This window comes from Tachypleus tridentatus, chromosome 12 (assembly GCF_004210375.1).
Source record: "Tachypleus tridentatus isolate NWPU-2018 chromosome 12, ASM421037v1, whole genome shotgun sequence".
In the NCBI taxonomy this organism is placed as follows: Eukaryota; Metazoa; Arthropoda; class Merostomata; order Xiphosura; family Limulidae; genus Tachypleus; species Tachypleus tridentatus.
The window spans coordinates 51534620-51559021 of record NC_134836.1 but is presented as its reverse complement, the minus strand read 5'-3'; the positions used below and the strand labels follow the sequence as shown (position 1 = coordinate 51559021).

Genomic DNA, 24402 nt, shown 5'->3' with positions numbered 1-24402 from the left:
ATAATGTGCACTATAAAAGAAAGAGGATCTCTATTTATATGAAAGTAAAAAAAACAGTGTGTGTGTGAGTGCACATGGATTAGATGCTGGATGGTTGCTACATATTAGATGCATGAATTGACAAGCAGTTATTCTTCCATCAAGATATATTTTCTTCAACCAACTGACTTTAAGGTTTGATAAATATAGTTTAAATCTAACTATTCCTATTTAACCAGAAATATCAAATTTACCTATAGCAACTAGCATTACCCATGTGACTGGTCCTTCTTGTTTAACGTAGGAAAGTCCATGACCTCTAGATAACAACTGCTCCACCATTGAAGAACACTGCCATTGTTGATCTTCTTGCACAAGGTACAGCATTATAGTAATATCCAGTAGGCAAATCAAGTATTATTTCTATAAAACAAGAAAGTAAACTTAATAGATTTCTGTATCATATATAAAACCTGAATAGATTCAAACTGAATTTTTTTTTTAATTTCTACATTAATATAAAAACAGTAAATGCATGGTATGTCCACATTTCACATGGTCTGTACATCTTAACAACAGCCTTACAACTTATTTTCCATTGCAAAATGTTCCATTGTAAGGCTGTAATGTTCAAAGTGCAGCCTTCCTCCCTGTATGCTTTTCATAAGCCACCTAAAGTACAACTTGGAAAGTGAGGAAATGTATGTATAAAAATATTTTTTCTTACTGTTAATTTTGTAATAAAATTAATGTTTCTATTTTCAAATCTAAATTATCTTGTGTTTATATACAAATAATCAACCATTCAATTATTCCTCAGTTTTTCTCAAATTCACATTCTTAAGAACCACTCTGATTTTACTTGTTTACAGCCTTTGCTAATGATCAAATAAATGTATTCCAACAGGTTTGACACAAGTAATTAAATTTTTATTCCTAGCAATCTCTTTTCTTCTTTAAAAATCTTGTATGTCTCAATTTTGTACATAACAAAATAAAAATATTCTATTCATTACTCAAAATGTTACAGAAAATCTTAATGGATCACAACTTCAATGACAAAAAATAAAGGATACAAAATTTGCATATTAATGTATGACAGTGGGTCTTTAATGAGTAAATACCAGCCAATTACAAAAAAAAAAAAAACTTCCTGAGATTATAACATTATATGAAGTAATGATGCTAAACTTTATTTTTCTTATCTTCTTGGGATATGTCTGATGCTTTAGTTGGATGAGGGCCTGGCACGGCCAGGTGGTCATGGCACTTAACTAATAATATGAGGGTCAAAGGTTAGATTCCCTATCCCATCAAAAATGCTGCCCTTTCACCCATTGGAGCTTTATAATGTGACAGTTAATCCCACTATTCATTGGTAAAAGAATAGCCTAAGAATTGGTGGCGAGTGGTGACAACTAGCTAGGGACAATTAGTGCTGATAACCGTCATGCAGCTTTGTGCAAATTCAAAACAAACAAACAAACAGCTGGATGAAATAAACCAGATTGTTCCTCCAGTTACAAACATACATGTATTTTGTACAGCTGTTGTCCAACTAGCTGAAACACAGGTTGTTTTTTTTTAACTCAAAGGGAATTATTTTTTTATCTATAACTGCAAATCTGTTAAAGATTCATAAACATACATGGTAAACAGATTTGACTGAACATTGTTTTAACATGTTTTAAAATTTAGTGCTTAAACAGGGAAAATTTCTTTTATACCTATATGCTGTTTTTCTATAAAAACCTATTCCCTTATCATATGGAATTATTTAAAAAGAAAATAATAGTCTATAGGCCAGACTACTTGAATCCTGAAGTGCTAAGGCAGACTGAAGCCCCTTAGGCCTTAGCCATGTAAGGAACTTGTAAAAAAACAAAACAATTTATAATTTATTTATTTCATACCATGAATGTACAATGTGCAAAACAAATTACAATGTTTAATTCAGTTATCCACTTTGCCAGAGATGCCAAGTTTGGTGTTTCAATAATAAGCTGGCCTTTTATAACACCCTGTTGGCACTTATTTCATTTACGCAGGTCAAACTACACTTGGCCTTTTTAAGTCTGTCGAAGAAAATAAATACATTAAGAAAAATATGATAATTAGAAGTTTTTACAATACCCTCTATTAATGGTATATTTTATGATGCAATTAAGAATGGATTATTTTATGTTCTTTTCAGGGTTAGAATCTAGTGAAAAATTCTGTTATTTTATTCATACCTATGGCAATAACCTATGTCATTCTCTTCCATGACTGTTTCTGTATGTACTCATTTCGTTACATAAATTAATAAACTTCTGGATTCTATGTTAGAATCTTTTGAAATTAGTAGCTGCTGTACCAGTCAGGTAAAGTAGGCATCTGTCTAGGGAACCCAATCTCCTTCTGAAGCTCCATATTTGACAAATTATTTTTAAATATCTACATCATATAAATCTCCACAAAAGTCTGACTGCCCATAAGAGACCAATGTGCATTATTTATGCAAAAGTTTTACATCAATGGATAAGAATACTTATAGAGTACGAAATTTTACACATATGAGCAGATGTCACAAATGAGCATAATCCACAGATCCCATGAAGCCCTCTGCTAGTCCATCATGCACCTGTGCTTAAATGCAGCTCCACTAAATGTAACAATAAGTGGCATATCAATGACTGGACTACTTTTCCAACTGGTGAGGCTCTGATATCATTTTCAACAGCTGCTGTTCACATGGAATGTGATGGTGCTATCATTGTGACAATATTTATCACTATATGTTGAGAAATTCTACAACAAACTATGCTTGAGGATGCTACAATCCTCAGGATGTCCACACCTCTGGATCTGGACACCCACAGATCAGATCACATGAGCCTCCTCTGAATGTGCACAGTATCTCGGCTGCAAACTGGTTAAGAAGCTGATAGCATATGGAGCAGGCAACTAACCATAGATTAGGGAAACAGCTAAGGTATCGTACTAGGGCTAATTTGCAGAAACTGACATTCAGTTATTCAGCCATCAGATGGTGTGGTCAATAGTGTGATACTAAAGAAATTAGTGAAAATGTAGATATTTGGTTAACTTATCAACTATTGATCACAGCATCACATCCAAGAAAGAATACACAGCTTCAAGAGTACTTGAAATCTCTTGTTTAGAAATAAGAAAACAACCAGTATTCACGACAGACAGATTTTGTGAATTGCTCAGGGAATTTGCTGATGTGCATGTAACCAGATGACTGATTGGATTAGACAACAACTCCACATCATTATGCAGACATAGAAAACATCTGATAAAACAATGCAGTAAAGGATACCTTGGAGTACTGGGGAAGTTGCCATAAATAAAATGGAGCAAAGTCTAATAAGTGGAGTAATACAACCTTCAATGAGTCTGCAGTTATATCCAGTAATAATTCTCAGAAACAAAAGTGAACCCTAAGGTACTGTTCTGACTTTAGATGGATAAATGTGGTAAGGTATATCAACACACAAATACACCTCTGGATGTATTGGAAGGTGCACCATGGTTCAGTATACTCTATCTGGCTTCTTATTTCTGTCAAGCCAAAGTGGATAATTAATGCATATCTAAGACTGCCTACAACAATTAATTACTGTAGAAATTCAACATCATGTCTGTTAAGAGATTAATGAAGTTTACACTTAGAACCCTTAGAAATCATCAAAGATTTATGATTGCAGGGTATTGTAATGCATCATGAATGCAGACTTAGAAATGAAAACTGGAAATAATATATGCACAGTCATTACAGATGGAGTGTCCACTTAACTTGGAAAATTTGCAATGGTCCAAGACCATACATCATATTTTAACAAAGAAAAAATCTTGTTTGTAGATAACTTCTCAAAGATAACAGCACATTTGTCTACATTGTTTAAGATGTGAACTTCTGTTCTAGCCTATGAAGTACGCATTGGTCAATGTTCCAATATTTTTTTTTATGTTCCTTAAGTTTTCCATTCATTCTCTAATCAAATGCCACTAGTAAAAGAACTGACATGATTTTGTCAGAGGTACAGGTCAGCAAGGAGTACATGACCACATATGCAAGTTATAAATTGAGTGCTCCTGAATTCCAAAACTGTACAACAAAATACTTTCTTACAGTTGTATAACTTCTCAAACATTATTGCCACTATTTGTATGTTAAGAAGGTCATAAGTTGAGTGAGTCATGCATCACTGAAATGGCTACTAACCTCTGAAAACGTTTAATGTTAAGTTGTACATTAGATGATGGACTTTCAAAAGTACTACACTGTGATATAACAACTGGGTCAGAAGCAATATAGAAATGATTATATTGTATATTAGTGAGATCATGTTTTCTAACTGACTGTCAAATTCTTAAATATCATGCAGCAGTTAAAGCTACTGAAGCAAAGTGGACACCTACAAATAATCCACTGGGAGCTTTGGGAAGAGGAAATGAAGGATCTATACTTACCTTGTTGCTGTAGAGTTATGTTGTATGCACTTATTACAAAACTGGCAAACACAGTACTGATGTATAAAACTTGCAGCATTTATAATAATTTACAGGTTAAAGATGACATGTTCTACCATTTATTCTCCTGAAGAAGAATAGTCAACTATCCAAAAGCTCTTGACTTTTGGGTCTCGTTTTGAGAATATTACAACTTTTGTATGTGATCCTGTGTGTTAACTACTTAACCTGAATGTTCTACCATGGTTATGAAACAAGGTATGGTAGCTAATCTGATGTAACTAGTAATACCCAGAGCTCTAAAGCGGAAAACATTTCAAATATTGCATACTGCAAATTTAGAAAAGTAGTCTTCTAGGCTCCATTCACATAAATATTTTGAGTGACAGTATAGGGCCTTGTACCACATGCAATGTTAAGTGAAAAATCACGGAAAACATCTTCTAAGTTCATGAAGATCAGTCTAGATATAAGATGGTATTCAGCTGTTTGTCCAAAATTGAAAACAATAATTGATATGTGCTTGTCCTTTTTGATTACTTCATCAAGTGGACTGAAACTTGTCCATTGGTTAACATGTCAGCACAGTACATCAATGCTAAACAATGGGTTTTCTAGAAATCACTGGCATAAGAAGTGTAGCTGCATATATTTAATGTTATAACAATGTGACTTACAAGTAAAAATGTATGCATTTCAGAAAAACAAAATAATGACAGTGATTTAAAAATCACAGAACTCTTCCAGACAACAATTCCATACCATTGCAGTTGATTGATTTATTCCTGCTTATCATTTCCTAAATCTCTACACATACAGAAACTTTGGCTACTGATTGGATATCAATCAGTACATCTGAATACCATATTGGACTGAGATCAAAGTGAATATTCACAACACACAAAATTTCTTGTCATTAAAGATCACACATTATTACAACACTACCTTCATAAAGGCAGTAAACTAATGTGTAAATATCATTTTCACGCTATAATAGCATGTTCTTTTCAGAGAACGTACAGTTGTTAATTTGTTTCAGAATGACAGATAGGTCATTCAACAGATAAGTTGACAGGTAGGTGTAAGAGTTATTCCACCTCATTGTGACTAACTGTATAAATACACACAGAACCCAGAAGTTGTTTTGGGATTTAAAAATCACATCTATTTCAAGATGTACACTGTTCTACTTTAAGCCTTGGCTAATTGCCATATTTACCCCCATACAAAACTACAACACACAAGCATGAAGAAAATACTGAGTTATACAACAGAAAAGCAAAATACAGATTTTGAAAACAAGAACACTAACTATAAAGCCATTGTTTTAGAAACTCAATTTATTTGTTACTTTTCTATTTACAAACATAGACAAACATGGAAACAAAATGAACATGTCCAAAGTCAAACAATTAAGTACATACAAAAAGATCTCTAAGATACCCAAACTTTTCAATTTTCTTTTAAATATTAGTATAATATATTTAATGTATTAATAATTTATACTGTTATTTCATTAATTATTATTTTAAGCCTGTCAACACAACTATGAATAACTATGAAAAAAATACTTCAAAACTTTCAAACCAATCATATAGCACTTACTTTTGGAACATAAAAAAAGATTAAATATACATTTAATATATAAAGCATACTTGGTTTTCACCAGTTCGTGTGAAGAAATGGATAAACCAATTCCAGTCAATTATTTTACGGAATAACTCAGGTGGGCCTCCAAAGATGAAGTATGAATCAATAAAACATGTGCGAAAACGGTTCATGTTCCGTGGCCATTTCGATTTCACTTTTGCTAATGCCTTTTGTGCCTATTTTACAAACCCCCAACTTTTATCATATAAAATAATTAGGCTTATATAGTTATAGTGCACTTGATTATAATATTTCACATTTTATATAGCTTACACTCTTCTTATGAAACATTACCATCTTTTGACTTGAAATATCGCATGCCCTTAGACCCCCAAGGCATTAGCATACTGATTTTGCTTTGCACAATATGAGTTGGCATTTAATTTCACAAATTAGAACCTCCACTTCAAACATTCTGTGTATGGGCCTGCAGTAGACTACCAAGGCAAATTATGTTTACATACAACATCCATGTAAAGTGATGCCAAGTAGAGTTGACTTTCTGGTGTCATCACAAATCATTGTGATCGAATGGTATAACAAGTTTTAAAGAAACTGGATTAATGGTATGAGTTTAACATTCATTTAACTGTTTGATACAAATATCACATGAAAGTAGTGTTTAATGTCATGCTAGTACATTATGTATTTAATACTCATATAAGAAATGCTACTCAAGTTCTACAGAACTACAGCTTTTATGATTACCTTAATACAATTAAAATACTAGTGCTAGCAGTGTGTAACAGTGGACTACATTATGCATGCATGGGTTGTGCTACAATTTTAATATTCATTCAGTGAACAAGTGAAAGAAACACACTAATATTCCTCAGTTCAGATACATGAATTAAGACACATCTAAATCAAAGTTATTTTCTGTAACATTTGGGGCAAACACCTTCCTCAGGTAATATATATTATGTTACACAGTTTACTTTAATTAAACAGTATAATACTATAAAACCTAAACTCACCAGACATTTAATACAAAGATGTTCTCTTTTATTATATGCCACAGTGCAGAAAATAATGAAACCCTGAGTTTGTAACATGACCCAGAAAGAGCATTACTGTGAAAAACGGTAAACATGATACAGACCTTCCAGTGAGACAGGCAACTGCAAAAATAAAAAATGTGTTGATATAATTTATATCTGACATATAATAAATGTTTCTACACTAATCTACAAACTTTCCATGAAAAAAACCCTTACTATGTGTATCATTACAAATTTCACTGTGCAAATACTGACAATACTATGTAACATATTTTGTTCCTGGGTAGTATGTGTTATTTATTAATTGCTTATGTTGTAAGAGTATGGAAAATGGCAATTATTCCCTTCAAACTTTGCTTTTGTAACCTGGATAATGAAATTTTGAAATTAATCTATTTTCTATGTAAAAATGGACAAATTTGCACATTTTCATTTGCATAAGGTCTGAATAAAACATATGAATTCAGATTTACATGTATTTATACTAAAGTTATACAAAAATGTTTAGAAGTGAGTAGTTTTTCAAGATTTGCTACTGTAATATAAATCACTTTCACGTATCAGCCCCCAAATATAGTCTCCCATCATGTTTTCGTTATACACTTCTAGGTCACAAATGCAAAGTTTGAAGAGAAAAATAGGTCTTTTCCATTTACTTAAGGCATAAGCAATTGGGAAATAACACTTTCTGCCCAGGAACAAGTAAAATAAAAATTTTGTTACATAGTGTAATGAAACCATAATTATTGGCCCACATGACAAATGGACTAAAATCTATTTTTGGTAATTTGTAGTATCATAACTACAGTACTGAACATTTTGCTGGTTACAAATACAGGTTTACCTTCAAAGTTACAGGTTTTAAAAGGCTTTTGGCTTATGTGTAGCAAAATATTCGAAACAAAGATGGAAATAAAACCATACGTTAGTATATGTTTTACACAAGTTTCACTGTCAAAAACTTTAATAAATAAACTCACTATTGCTTTGCTTTGAGGAGAAACTCTATATAAACATATGTTATTCCTTTTCTTGCTATAATTTTCTTGTTCAAGTTACTTTTCACTATTCTAATTTTACAGTTTTTCTGCAGAGGAAATTTCAACTTTTCTCACAGTGAGCAAGCTGTAAAAACGAAATTTACAAAGTCATTCTGAATCTTGAAAAGTACAGTTAGCCAGACATTTTCTACCACAGTCCACTTAATAAGTATAATAAAATAGGTAAAACAAACAGTGCATGTAATTTAAATTCTTGAAAAGTCCAGTTAGCCACACATTTTCTAACATAGTCCACTTAATAAGTCTAATAAAACAGGTAAAACAAACAGTGCATGTAATTTAAATTCCTGAAAAGTCCAGATAGCCACAAATTTTCTAACATAGTCCACTTAATAAGTCTAAAAGATTGGTTCAACAGACAATGTAAATGTGTAATTTAAATTCCTGCTATGGAAGTGTAATATTTGCTCGAGACAGAATGTATTTGCCTTACACAAGATTAAGATCCAATTTATACAAGTATATATTTTTTACTTCACTTGAAATAGTTTACACATACATTGACTTTTTATAATTAAGTATTAGAAGAATGTTTGACTGATGAAACATACTAGAGAAATATGTTGGTATCAGATGTGTACTAGAGAAACAATAACAATACTTCTTAGTAAGGTATTCAAACTTGATTTTGCTCATAAAATAAAGCACTGGTTATCTCTTTCACTACCATGTTTATAGACAATTTTCTCATAGCTAGGTACATTTTAAAATACACAATTAAAGAACAAACAAAAAGGAACATTTTGGTATTTCTTTAGTTATTTGAAACTTTGAAGGAGAATTTTCTTTCTTCACAGTGCTACAAAATTTTAGATTCACCTGTACTGATTAATATCACACTTTTCAAGACAGAATAACTGTTAGTAATGTGTATTACATTTGTGCTAACACAGTTAAAAGAATCAAATGATGATACTACCTTCATAAGCATATATTCAACATTCCAGTAGATACAATCCAAAATCATGTTTAGTTTCTCACTGACAACAACACACTACCTGAAAGACATAAGATGATCCACTTAACCACCAAAGACCTTTTATTTTTATGGTAATATTCAGTTGACTTCACTGAAACATAGAATAAACACATAATAGTTAAATGTGAGTTACAACTGTTGTTTCCACTATTATTCAGAAGCTGTATGTGTTACCATGACATAATGTATAGGGACAACAAACAGAAGCTGTATGTGTTACCATGACATAATGTATAGGGACAACAAACAGAAGCTGTATGTGTTACCATGACATAATGCATAGGGACAACAAACAGAAGCTGTATGTGTTACCATGACATAATGTATAGGGACAACAAACAGAAGCTGTATGTGTTACCATGACATAATGTATAGGGACAACAAACAGAAGCTGTATCTGTTACCACAACATAATGTGTAGGGACAACAAACAGAAGCTGTATGTGTTACCATGACATAATGTATAGGGACAACAAACAGAAGCTGTATGTGTTACCATGACATAATGTATAGGGACAACAAACAGAAGCTGTATGTGTTACCATGACATAATGCATAGGGACAACAAACAGAAGCTGTATGTGTTACCATGACATAATGTATAGGGACAACAAACAGAAGCTGTATGTGTTACCATGACATAATGTATAGGGACAACAAACAGAAGCTGTATCTGTTACCACAACATAATGTGTAGGGACAACAAACAGAAACTATATCTGTTACCACAACATAATGTATAGGGACAACAAACAGAAGCTGTATGTGTTACCATGACATAATGTATAGGGACAACAAACAGAAGCTGTATGTGTTACCATGACATAATGTATAGGGACAACAAACAGAAGCTGTATGTGTTACCATGACATAATGTGTAGGGACAACAAACAGAAACTATATCTGTTACCACAACATAATGTATAGGGACAACAAACAGAAACTGTATGTGTTACCATGACATAATGTATAGGGACAACAATGTTTATTAGTTCATCTTGGCCATCACATCCTCTGAACTATTATAAATTTTAAAAACATAAAATCTTAAAACCAGTCCTTATTATTCATATAGTTGTCAAGCTTTCTCTTAAACTCACTAAAATTTACTACCTTCACAACATCCAAAGACAAACAATTACAGAAGCCAACCTCCCTGTTATAAAGATAAGATTGTCTTAGCTGAATATTCCTCCTGCCTTGCCAAAATTTGTATTTATGTCCCCCTATTTTCACTGCTAAGTATGAAAAAAGGTGTTACATCAACACTATCAATCCCCTTTACAATTTTAAATACTTCAATCAGGTCCTCTCTAACTCTTATTTTATCAATAGAAGACAGTGTCAGAGATCTTAATCTCTCATTGTATAACAAACCCTCCAACCCAGGCACAATTTTAGCAACCCTCCTCTGAACTCTTTCAAAAAATTAAATGTTCTTCCTTAGGTAAGAAGCCCAAAACTGAACACAACATTCTAAATGTAGCCTAACCAGTGACATATTGGCTTGTATTCAATAATTCTGTAGATACAACCTAAAATCGTATTTGTCCAACTGCCAGCAACAGCACACTGCTTGGAAGGATCATACCTTTGTTTCATTACAGTGTTAAAGTTATTCCCATCAAAGTTACGCCTATAATCCAAATTATGATAACCCATATGCATTATCTTGCATTTATTTCAGTTATTAGGAATTAGTTAACTGTACTTAAATGTACATGTTTATACATTTGTGACATAGAATATATCATAAATTTCTTCTTTATTTAGTAGTAATATTTTTTATGAAATTATTCTAAGTGTTGAAGAGATACAAGTTTTCCATAACAGGTTGGCTAGGAAAATCATTAAATTTATCTTGTTTCAAATTACCTTTATTTTATTATTATTTTCAAAGTTGGCAATACTTGTTACCACCTGTGGAGGTCAAAATATCCAGTGACATCATTTCAGAACAAAGTAATGCCTTTCAGTGTTTGTACAGGTAACATCTAGAAGTTTTAACCTCACTTAACTGAAATAAGAATGATCAATCATACTGGATAAAGTTGAGGCTTCACTTTCTGGAGAATCGTTTTATTTACTTAGCTCTGCTCAACTCACCGTCAAGTAGAGTTTTAAACGTGATCAGAGCTCCACCTTCCATTTAATATGATAGTGTGTAAGTATTTGTAGTTATGAAAAGGTACACATAGTTTTCAAGGGTTTTATCAGAGGCTGTTTATTTTATCAGTTTATATCCAAGCTCTTTATTTCATGTAGCACAGTTGTGGTCAGTAAGAACTTCTTCATAGTTCCATCTAATCAAACCTCATATTTGGAAAACTTGTGTTTGTTTTTTTCTTACAGCAAAACCACATTGGACTATTTGCTAAGTCCATCAAAGAGAATCAAACCTCTGATTCTAGCATTGTAAATCCAAAGACTTAGCATAATCCCAGCAGGGGACTTGGAAGGCTTACCTAATACAACTCTACACATTTTTAAATTACGTAGTTGTAGTACCACTAACAGCATCAATAATACATGCAACAGAAAATTCTTTAAAGTTATAATTATCACAATCTAATCTATAAATGTGAAATAAGTTCATATAAAAAAGTAACATAACTTGAAACATTTACACTTTTCATGATAAATACACATTTATTGTTAAAAACATTCAGTAGAAAGTTAAACAGATAAATAGTAGTACATGTATCTACACCTCTTAACTTAAACAGTTCTATTACCTGGTTAGTTCTCAAAGTGGTGTGTGTTCATGGTTCAATAGTTTAATACCTTTACCTTGTTTACTAACCAGTACTCATATTGTCACCTACGTGATAATGTACTTACTTCTAATTGTAAACAAATATGTAACAAAATATAAGGATCTTAATTTTCTCTACAGTATAGCCTATTGTTGTAGCACTACACTTGTAGTTGTACCGAAACTTGAATTTGTAAGAAAGCCAACATTTCCTATACTTTTAAATTAAGTAGAAAATATAAGCATATATACGTCTACAGCTGTTTTTATTATCAATATAACGCATACATTTGTAACTTCTGGAGCTCACTATACATGTACGTCATTCTTGTTAAATGTTACGTGTTCGTCAAGTTCAGCTCACTGGTTCATATAATATAGCAATAATTATCAGTAGCATTTAATGTATAGTTCTATTAGCGAAATTACAATTTTATTTTCGGTTACGAATACAAAGATGGTTTATGGCAACAAACTCTTTACTAAAATCCACGTAAAAAAATCACATAAAATGCATGCTTTTTTTTTACATTCTTCTAATTTCACTATTTCAGATTCTACTTTCAGCCCAAGTTCAAACTTCAACAAAGCTCCTAAGAGACAAATTAATTTGAAGAAAAAACAAGCAGTTCACATGATCCATACAACAAATTTTAAGCCTATTCGTACTCAATGCTTCGCCAAGTTTCGGCGTTTTGTTTGGTTTAACATTTTAGATAATTAAAATTCAATTTTAAGACTGATGAAATTATGTTAAACTTTGCACAACGCACGCTCGTAAATGAACAGAAGGCACTGAACTATGAGAGTTAACATATTTTATTTTAAAGTTTGAGCACTGAATATTAAAATACATGTTTAAAAGAACATCCTCCTTTAATTTCACCTTCTTAATCTACTTATCATTAAATGACCAAATCTTAAGCAAGACATACTCTAAATAGCATCAATCGTCAGACCTACGCAAGCCTCTTTTCGTCCAAAGAAACCTGAGTCTGGTTCTATTGTTTTGTTGTACACATATGTATAACTTATACTGTCAGAGTATATTTTTAAGTTCATTTATCAAAGGTGTTTTCTCTTTCATACAATTTTAATAGCTTATTCAAATCAGTTGCTATTAGTTTTACTCGTAATGATACTATCACTTTCATTTACTGGAACTCGTACCAACAATTAAACATAGACGGGCATCCAGCACAAATATTTTATTCTTGTAATTGTGCTCCTGTCCATCACTCCTTTGTAACTGATTGGTGTGTATAATTCAAATGTTATTTTCCTACGTACATTGTTGTTACTGTATTCCTTAATAATTGTAATATTTGTATGGTAGTTTTAAAAATGTCTTTGCTTTTAAATTTGTACTTTCATTTATGATTTGTATTTTCTTACAGTCATAGTTGAGCTATAACATTTGCACACTACAGCAGTATAGAAGAGTCAATAACAAAAATAGGTATGACTGGCGAATATGCGCGAAATTGAACAAAAAAAACAACAAAAAGTTGTTTGCTTGTATTGCTTCGTACGGAAACATTTTGAAAGGGTGTGTTCACCACTATCAATTTCATCAGATTTCTCTAAAGGGCAGTAGTGGCGCCAGGGGGGGGGGGGCTTGAGACCCCCAAAATGAGCCAAGCCCCCCCCCCAATATTGTTACCTACATATTTTCATAAAATATGGAAAACACAATCGTCGTTGTTGCTTAACAATTAACATCAAAGAGACATTGATCTGTAGAACTCAACGTCTTCATTAAGACGGAAGTATGTGTCATGCGTCCCATAGTAACGTACTGAATGCACTAAAACTCATGCGCTGCATTGCTACTCCCTGTGTAATGCCATTCTATCTTAAGCTTTTACGAAGATTAGACAACCACGTTGATTTCAAGTTACAACAGATCATCAGTGATTTTACTTGATAAACCAAAGGTTTCATAAGTATTTGCCCATTAATTTCATTTACCTTTTATTGAAAAGTAAAACATAGCATGCATATATGAGTGCATTGTGTATAGGTCAAAACTATTAAACATTTAGTCGGTGTTGTATTCTCTGTGAGATCATTTTGCATTGTGTATCAGCCATCCAAAATTGTACTGATGATTGTGGCATATACTTAAAATTGTGACTTACAATCCAATTAATGTTATACTTATGATTAGATAATAACCTTACATGTTAACTGACCAAATAATATTTCTAAACAATTTTAGAATTAATTTTGAAATTGTCTTTGGGCTATTTAGAAGTGCCTAATTTAATGTAATGTAGTAGTTACATTATTGTAACAGGTGCTTGTCACACTTATGATAATAAGAACAATATCACAATCACAGTTTGACCTGTATGAATAATGTGAACTTATGAAGAAACCAGCCTTTCTGTGAAGGTTAACTGTAATTTAGACATTTTGTTTTGGTGCTACTATGACCATTTAATATCCAGGCCGCGGGTTTGCTTTGTTCGATCGCGCGATTTCCGCCTCGAACGTCTTAAGCGTATGATCACCGATCCGCTGACCATAGTGTACGCTTTGCGTACAGCTAACGATCAGCTCAGCCCGATCGAGATCCAGATGCCAGCTGCACGCCACACACCCCTCCCCCGCTCATTCCCATTAGCTGCCCACAGTTTTACAACATGCCCTATCAAACCTGTGTTTGTGTTCCCTAATTAGCCCTGTAATTTTACATTAACACTACCCTTTAATTAAGTACTTGTGCTATATGGTTAAAGATAAACACTTTCTCTAACAGTATTTCACGGATATGTTCTGGATTTTTATGTGTTATTAATATAATTTGGTGATTTCAATGCCGCAGAGCAGTTGTTCGTAATGTTGAACTGTGTTTAGTTGTTCCTTATTCATGAAATGACTCAATAGTATGTATGTTATATCTTTTTCACTTATATTTCGATGTTTAAAATGAATATCCTTTGTAAGCCTTAATGCCAATATAAGGAGAGAAATTCCCATTCGTTTCATATAAACTAACACAACTTGGAAGTAAGAAGTGGTACTAGCAGTCTCTTTCTCTCTCTGGTGTTTGGATATATATATTTGTATACCCAGGAGGGTCAGGTACGCTAGACCTCTTCCTCCTTCCATTACTTTGTTAAAATGGCCTGATTAATATATTTCGAGTAAATACTTAATGGTTGGAGTAATATCATAACTTTAGTCTGGTCCTTTTCAGGACAATGTCCATTTATATGGTTCTTTCATTTTTTAATTTTTTTAATAAGTCATATATGCAATATCTATCTAGTTCGCATAACAACTCATTTTTTCGCCAATTTTTATCAAAATATTTTATTGTACTCTGTAGAAGTCTATCTGGTATTGTTTGTGTATTTGAGTAATTGTGCATGAACTTTGAGGAAGTGGTTTAGGTACTCTGTATGCTGACGTAATTAGTGTATTCTGTAATGTTTGGAGTTTGATTTGTATTTGTTTTTCACTTAAATTGATCCATGCAGGAGCTGCATAGTCTATTACAGGTCTAATGTATGTCTTGTATATTTTAATGATGTTTTCTGGTGTTGTTCCGTAGTTTTTACCAGTTAGACTCCTAGAATAGTTTATTCTTCGTCAAATTTTAGTTTTTATGTTATTTACATGTTTTATCAATGTAAGTTTCGAATCATATGTTAGCCCTAGCAATTTTGCAGATGTAGCAGTTTGGAGGAGCTCACCGTTCATGTAGATCTGAGGTTGAACTTTTTGATGTTTCGTTGATTTTGAAAATATTACTAATTGTGTCTTCACTGTATTTATTTTAATTTTATATTTTTTCACAATATTCACATAATCTATTTAGTTGTGGTTGTAAGTTAGTGGCTGCTATTTTTGGTGTAGGGGCACTTTTCCAGGTTGCTACATCATCAGCAAACTGTGACGTGTATCCATGGTTTGGGTCTTTGAGTGGCATATTATTTACACACATGATGAAGAGAATAGGACTAACTAACCTTCCTTGAGGGACTCTAGCTTCTGGAGTGAAGAACTCCGAAAAAGTTCCCTCTACGTTTATTCTACATTTTCTATTTTCCTAATAGTTGGATAACTAGCAAATAATTCCACGCGGTAGTCCCATTTCATACATACGGAACCGAAGACCATCGTGCCACACAGAGTCGAATGCTTTCTCGAAATCAAGGAAGCAGGCGATAGTGCATTCTTTTTTATTAAAGCTGTTTATTATTGTTTCAGTTAATCTAATTAAATGGTCTGTTGTTTGTCTATATTTTCTAAATCCGTTTTGCTCTTCTGGTAATTTTGAAGTAATCTCCAAAAATGTGGAGAGTCTCTTGCTTATTATTCTTTCAAGAATTTTGCCTACACAGCTGGTCAGGCTGATCGATCGATAACTGTTTGGTTTATTGGCTGGTTTTCTCTCTTTGTGGAACATTAAAATATTAGCTTGCTTCCAAGAACTTGGGATGTATCCAGAGTATAGAGATAAGTTAAATATGGCTAATTGGTGGTCAAGTAATTTTGGAGTGCCTTTTTTGAGAAGAATTGTTTATATTCCATCATTTCCCGGAGCTTTGTTTTTAAATTTTTGATTGCTTGTTCAAGTTCATTTAGTTTGATTTTTGTGGTGAGTAGTTGGGTATTGTAGTCATATGTATTATTAGTGTTGCTGTTCATAATGTTAACTGGAAAGTGTGGTTTATATAATTCTATGTTATTTGTTACGTGGTTGTTTATTTTATTGTAGTAATGGTTGTTCATGTCCGTGTCATTATGTGTTTTAAATGTGTTTTGTAATTGATGCTTGAAAGCTTCTGCTTTTTCTTTGTTGTTATATTCCAGTGTTGGGTATTTTCTTGTCGTGGGTTCATTTGTGAATCTTTTTAAGTGTAGCCAGAACTTACTAGGGTCCGTTTGTTCGTTTAGTTGGGAACAGAAGTTGTCCCATTTTTCTTGTTTTAGCTGTTTAATTTCTGCTCTAATTTCATTTCTAATGTTGTTAATTTGTGTTTTTAATTCTTGTTCTCTTGTGGCATTGATTAGTCTTCTTAATTGTCTTCGTTGTTTTATCATTGTTGATAGTTGTTTGGTAGGTTTCCATGCATTGTTTATGGTTATATATTGTTGTTTTGGTACCATGTCCGTAGTTGCTTTTAAAAGGCACTCCATGATTATTTTACTGTAAAAATGAATTTCTGATTCGTTGTTTTCTGTATGTTTGATTATGTCTGGTAGAATGTTGTGTAATACTTTTTGAAATTCTTGAACTAGCAGTCAGCCGGGTCGGGGGTCACTTTGACGTTCGTGCGCTCTGTATAAAAGGAAGTTATGTTTTTTTACGCGGCTCTCGCTCTCTATGGTACTCGGCCTCACACTGGAACACACACTCTGGTTGGATTAATAAGAGGAAATCAAAATCAGCGACTCGTTTTTAAACAAGGACACCAACACACAAGACAAGAGTCAGACATCACTCACCAAAACATAAACCGGTCATACTACACATAGGGTTGATTATACAACACTACCTGCTACCCAAGAAGAGGCAGCGAGTAGATGGTCTTACAAACACATGTGGTGCAAGTGAGGAGGACAGTGGTGATCGTGATGGTGAGAATGCGGACACGACTAGTGCGGGACCCCAGCCACAAGAGGGCACCACTCACACCTAGGTTTTAAAACTACCACCAGGACCCACGGACCTGAGCCAGCTTCCAGATTGTGGTCCTACCTGTCCAGACTTGAAGAGATACCCGACCACAGAATACAGCGGCCAGTCAAGGTCATTCAACAAGAATTGGCGTGATCAGCACTCGTGGTTGGAGTATCCTGTGACCCAAGATGCTGCATTCTGCTTCGCATATCGTCTTTTCAGTCACACACACTTCAGTAAAACTGAGAAGTTCTTCACCAATGAAGGCTTCCGGAACTGGAAGAAGGCGACCACATCACTGAAGTCCCATGATAACTCTGCAGAACACAAGTTTGCCATGCAAACTTGGGCAGAGTTTAAATCGCAGGAAACAAAGGATGCAAGGATCCAACATGCACTCGATGCAAGTCACACTAAAACTGTGGAGGAAAACCGACATTATATAAGAGCTGTGATAGATGCACTGCTCTACACAGCCTGCCAGAATGAAGCCCAGAGAGGTCACAGGGAAGATAGTCAGTCAGATAACAGGGGCAATTTCCTGGAACTTTTGACATGATTTCCATGTATGATGAAATTGTGAAGAAGAAGCTGAGTGGTCCTTGCAATGCCAAGTACACGCACCATGATATCCAAAACGAACTACTTGACATTATAACTGGAATGATCAGAAAGAATATCGGCATTTTGCTCTTATGGTGGATGAAACAAAGGATGTGAGCAAACAAGAACAGCTGTCCATTGTGGTAAGGTACCTCCACCAACAAAGCCTTCACAAGGAGTTCCTGGACTTCACAGCTTTGAGGGTCTGGATGCAAATTCATTGCTCAAGAAATTCATGGAGACTCTGGGTAAATGCGGTATTGACTATAATGTTTGCATTGGCCAGTGCTATGACGGAGCTGCAGTCATGTCAGGGCACATCAGTGACGTACAAGAGAGGTTCAGGAAAGAGGTGTCTCAGGCTGTGTATGTCCAGTGCTATGCACACAGGCTCAACCTTGTACTAGTTGATTGTGTGCACAACGTCTAGGCTGCAGCAGAGTTCTCTGTAACAATTCAGAAGCTGTACAAATTCTTCTTTATATCGGTTGTACATGAAGAATTTCTGAAAGTACAGAAGGAACTTGAACCCATGAACCAGCACATAGAGTTGAAGCGACTGTCAGATACAAGATGGGCCTGCCAACATGCTGTTTGTCTGGCTATAAAAAGAACCCTCCCTGCCATTGTGACAACCCTAAAGCGTCTTGTGGAGGGGAACAATGTTCACAGAGCCACTGAATCAAAGGGCCTGTGCATCCTCCTAAATCAGCAGTTCGTAACCAGTCTAGTGGCTATAGAAAAACTACTGCTGATGACAAAACAGCTATCAGACCACCTCCAGTCATCTGACCTGCATCTGGCCTCTGCAGAGGAGACCTAGTACAATCTGTCATCTCTGGTCTCTCAGAAATGAGAACTGAAGCAACATGGAAAGACTTGGAAGAGTGTGCTGAGGATATATGTAAGAAAGTGGGAATATGCAGACACCTGGACGAATTCATAATCACATCTAAGACTGGCCAAAGAGATGAACCAACACCAGATGCCAGGAGACACACCTTTTATGTCATCATAGACAGTATGCTCAACGAGCTGAATAGAAGATTCTCCTCTGATGCCTGAAGTGTTCTGATGGGTTCAACTGCATTGAACCCCAAACACTCCACATTTCCGGACAAGCAAACACTCTTAGGAATGGCAACAAACTATGGTGTGGCAGAGGATGAACTCGCAGTGGAGGTTAACCAGTTGAACCGGCTAATTGCCAGGAAGAAAGACAAGGGGCAGGAAGTAGCCACAACATTTGAGCTTGCAACCATGCTAGAGCCACACAAGGATGCCTTCATGGATCTCCACAAACTTGTATGCATTGCTGTGACCCTGCCTGCCATTTCAGCTGCCTGTGAGAGAAGTTTCTCATGTCTGAAGCTTCTTAAAACATACTTGCGCAACAGCAGTGGTAACAACCGCACAAACAACCTTTCTGTCATATCAGTAAACTCCAGGAGAACAAAACAACTCGATATTGATACTGTTATAGACACATTTGCTGCCAATCACCAGAACAGGCGCATTGTTTTGAAGTAATATTGACTATAAACACAACATGATGAAAGGTAGTTAACCTGATAGTAACCTTACTTTTCCTCAAAGTGTATTAACTTCACATGGGATAATTCGTTTCTGCTATTTAAACTATGTCTTTATGTTATATTTCTTTTGATTTGTAGCTTTACTCTTAATGGTATATTAAATGTTCAATCTAAACTAATTTTGAATTTCTTTATTATTATGTATTACCTTGGGTGGAATTTAGGTGAGCTTCCTCTTTTACATATACGCATATTTTCATAAACAGATTATTTCTAAATTGTAACAATGAATTATTAATCAGAGTATGAGTTTCCAATGAAAACTGCATTGAAAACGCATTTCAAAATAGCACACCTTTCTGAAATGTACCTTGGTATTTACATTATTATAATTTACCATCTATACTTCATATTGATCGCATTTTGGGAAGCCCTTTCACAGTTTACCTCAGCCCATCCAACGAAAATATCCTGTTGCCGCCTCTGCTAAAGGGACATTTCTGTGTCCTTTTTTCCTATTATCCTATATATCTCAATTTTTTTTATTATTACGCTTACAAAGAAGAAACAAAAATATCCTCACTGAATAGCTGTGCTGCACATCTCAATATCTAGTTGATAGAATATAATGAAGGAACTCTGTCTGCAGTAGTCACTGATGTCTCTTGAGTTACTCTGATCAAATTTAAGGATCTGACGGTTATCTTTATAATCTACACATACGTTTAACATTTGGAGCATGATAAACTAAATAATAACTCTTACCATAAATAATCTTGTATATCTAGCATCCTTTAAATGTGAGTCATAGGCCCACGGAGTCGGTAAATGGTATAAAATGAATTCTTTCAATCTCCAGGTTTGCATAAAAGTAAAACTTCACCAGCCTCTTTGTGAATCTGAGTATTTCTCGAAAACATTTTCACGTGAACTTCCCGGAAGTAGACCCCAAGTGCTGTGAAGTATATACAAAGTGTATATATTCAAGTGCTCTCTGGTTTGGTTTGTTTTTAATTTTGCTCAAAGCTACACTAGGGCTATCTACCCTAGCTGTCCCTAATTCAGCAGTGTAAGACTTGATAGATTCACGTTTTTGATACTTATGTAACTTATAAATATATACGACTCACTATACCTCTATATGTATTACAAACCCTGTAGTAGCAAAATGGACTTGCATAACTTTCTTTTCATTTCTTTGGATTAAAGTACATTCCAGTTTGTTATTATGTGTGAGAACCAATCTGATTCGATCACAGATTCTATGTTTTCCTAGGGTATGTGTGTGTGTTTTCTTACAGCAAAGCCACAATGGGCAATCTGCTGAGCCCACCAAAGGAATCAAATCCCTGATTTTAGCGTTGTAAATCCATAGGCATACCGATGTACTAGATGGGGACACACATTCAGAGCCCTTTGGCGAAAAATTGGTTTCATTCACCTTTCATTTTTGGTTTAGAATGAGCTGAAAATTTTCTGTTTGAATTTTGTAACTTGTGAGATGACTTATTAGCAATTTATTAAAGTTGTATACACTCTGAAAGCAATTTTTTTAAAATAAAATATTATATATATATACATGTATATGTCTGTTACATGCTCGATTTTGCTTTTCATACTCCACATAAACAGTGAACGGTAACTTACTGCACTTTAACTAAGGGTCAATGTCTTTAGCGTAAGTGCGTTCCAATTTCATATTTTTTAACGTTGACTTTTGTCGACGTTTCAGTTTGAGAACTAGTAATATTACACATATAGTTATGTCAGAGTATAGTGAACACGATAGAAATATGCATTCTGAACATTTCGGATGGGTTAATGAATTTCCTTCAACTTCAGGTCCAGTTACTTACAGCTATGAGTGTGATACGATGGGTAAACCCGCACTCGAAGGCGATTTTCGCTCAGAATCTATGTTTGGATCGTTTGATTACAGCAGTTCAACCCCGTTTGTGCCACCTAACATTTCAGGAGGTGTAAACGTTGGAGGGTATACTCAGTATCGTAATACTTACACCAATCATGGAGGGGGATTGTATGCGGGTACTGGTAGTATTCTGACCCCAGACATATACACTGGGAATAATTTTGAAGATGAACCACCTTTGCTTGAGGAGTTAGGTGTGAATTTTGACCATATAATGCAAAAAACGTTGACAGTGTTGAATCCTATTAAAGAACCAGAAGCTTCAATTTTGCAGGAAACGGATCTAACAGGACCTCTTGTTTTTTGTATGATATTTGGTGGATTTTTATTATTAAGTGGGAAAGTTCATTTTGGATATGTATATGGAATTGGTGTGTTAGGATGTTTGGCAATGTATGTTCTTCTGAATGTGATGAGTATGTCAGGTATATCAGCTGGATGTACTGTTAGTGTTCTTGGTTACTGTTTGCTTCCAATGGTAATTTTATCAGGAGTTTCAATAATGTTTTCATTAAAAGGAACTTTTGGCATGGTTATAGCTATTCTTGTTGTATTTTGGTGTGCTTTGTCAGCTTCAAAGTTATTTGTAATAGCACTTGTAATGGATCATCAGCAACCTTTAATTGCATATCCATGTGCCCTGTTGTATGGAGTTTTTGCACTTTTAACCATTTTCTGAAAGGTGTTAAGTGACTTACATACAGAAATAATGAAAATTAATTGGGCCTGAATGTGATACGTGCTTATGCTAGATTTCAAAAAGAAGATTATTTAATCCAAGATGGTATTGTTGTTCTTTATGGTTGAAAAAGGAATGAAATTGTGGTTGCATTTTATTTTAACATTTATACTGAGTTTATTTCTTTAAAATTTAGACATGACCCGACATTACATGATCTGAAAAAAAAAAGCATTTGAAATTTACTAACCTACAGTTATCATGAACATACCTAACAGTGCTCAATATATATTTTCACTTAACTGGAATAGTTATTTATTTATTTATTAATTTATTTATAGATTCGTTGTTGTTGCTTATGATATCTAAAGTATCTTGTATTCCATATATTATATGAAGTTTTATATTACTTGAAGATTTACAGTTAAATTGCTAACAAAAGAAATAGTGCCGAATGAAAGCCACAAGTCACATGAATGACATTACTAAATATATATATATATATTTAATTATACCTCTATTTTGATCATGAATATATAACAAGGAACTGATGAGATTTGGTTATACTAAATAGAAGCAGTTTCATAATCTCTTGTGCTTGACTAGTTTGATTTAGTTTAGTAATATTCATGCATTTTAATAATTTCTTCTTAATATTGTGCTTTAGAATTTTTTTTTCTTAAGTAACTTCTTGTTTGCTTTCTTTTTGGAAGGTAAAATGCTGTGAAAGGTGTAAAATTTTAATTAGAGAATTTTTTTTCCACCATCAGATTCTGTGGAACTGTTGTGTTGATACTAACAATAACAAAATATGTGTTTGAAATAATAATAAAAAACAAATTCATTATAACCTTGGAATGTATATATTTTGCAAAACTAATAAATATGTAGATTTTTGATTAAAGGAACATAGTCTGTTTGAGTTTTATACGAATGCATTTGTTTTACGGATGTACAGATATTTGGCGTGTTTCACAAGGCTAGTCAAAGTATATATGTACAGAACTTAGGTCTTTCTTCAAGTGTTAAGTACATGAATTATGGCCCCTTGTGGGAGAACTGTAAGTATACAGTACTAAAATCAAGAATTCAATTCCTCTCAGTGGACACATCAGATAACCAGATGTGGTTCTGCTATTAAATCACACATATGCATGATGAAGGGATCATATGCTACACATATAGTCTGCTTATTTCGTAAGATCAGTTAGTCAAGTTAAAATAAATGTACAGTATTTGTTCAGATATTTCAAATTTTAATAATAAAATATTCTAAGTAACATATTTTCCATAATTTTAAGAAGTGCACTTGATACTGTTAAGGCTACAATCTTTAAAAAAAATAACAAAAAACTTGGGATGTATCTAGATCTCACTGAATTAACATTGAACCAAATTTTTCTTGGTATTTTTCTGTACCAGTGTTTTAAATGTGTGGCTTAATGTTGTGTAACAATAATGATTGTATTTTATTTAACATTTGGACAAGGAACAACAAGGATTAGGATAAAACATTTGGTCTTTAAAAGCTGTCCCAGGGGTAAGTAAACATTAAACCCATCCTTTAATTTTCAGGAAATTATTGATTTTATTCTAATGCTCCAAAAAGGTTCTGGTTTCTATTAGGTGCACAAATGGATTACCTATAAAAGGCCAATTATTGATTAAATGATTATCAAAGATACTGTTAGAGCATCAAATGCACTGATTGGACTTGTGGAATGATTTTCAGAGTAAGGTTCAATTATAGAACAGTGAACCTGTTGAACTAAATATTTTAAACTGAACTCTAGTGCAATTTTTTTCATATCATTAACTTAGCCCTCTCTTGTCATTGTCAGAATGTAACAAAAAAAAATAGTGGTTTTTACTTTGATTCCTGGGATAACCATGTAAACTTCAAACTGTAAATTCTAGCTCAGTTTTTTTCTCATGAGAAAAGAAACTAAGATAATTCTTTTATCCAAGTATTTTCATCCAGAACCTATTATAGTAAGCCAATATACTTCTTAGATAAAGAGATCAAAGTAAAACAGTGTTCTAAGTGAGGCATATCTGATGGCTTGTAATCAGTATATCCACAAGTAATTCTAAAATGCTATCAGTTTTACCA

General features: G+C 33.7%; 1 protein-coding gene, 1 long non-coding RNA gene and 1 pseudogene across 3 annotated transcripts; 2 read left to right on the top strand and 1 right to left on the bottom strand.

Annotated features, from left to right (window-relative positions):
• Positions 1 to 239: 239 nt before the first annotated feature.
• LOC143233314 (uncharacterized) lies at positions 240 to 9171 on the bottom strand. Its single transcript, XR_013018095.1, has 3 exons — positions 9090 to 9171; positions 7086 to 7229; positions 240 to 402 (listed from the first exon to the last, which is right to left on the bottom strand). It is a non-coding gene; the product is annotated as an uncharacterized LOC143233314 (long non-coding RNA).
• A 7214-nt stretch (positions 9172 to 16385) lies between these two features.
• On the top strand, positions 16386 to 18101 carry LOC143235624 (zinc finger MYM-type protein 1-like). The gene is made up of 2 exons (XM_076473857.1): positions 16386 to 16404; positions 17581 to 18101. Exons 1-2 carry the CDS (start codon positions 16386 to 16388, stop codon positions 18099 to 18101), a joined length of 540 nt encoding a protein of 179 aa, XP_076329972.1.
• A 3203-nt stretch (positions 18102 to 21304) lies between these two features.
• On the top strand, positions 21305 to 23193 carry LOC143233310 (protein YIPF5 pseudogene; annotated as a pseudogene). Its single transcript, XR_013018094.1, has one exon. The product of XR_013018094.1 is annotated as a protein YIPF5 pseudogene (transcript).
• The last annotated feature ends 1209 nt before the right edge of the window (positions 23194 to 24402 follow it).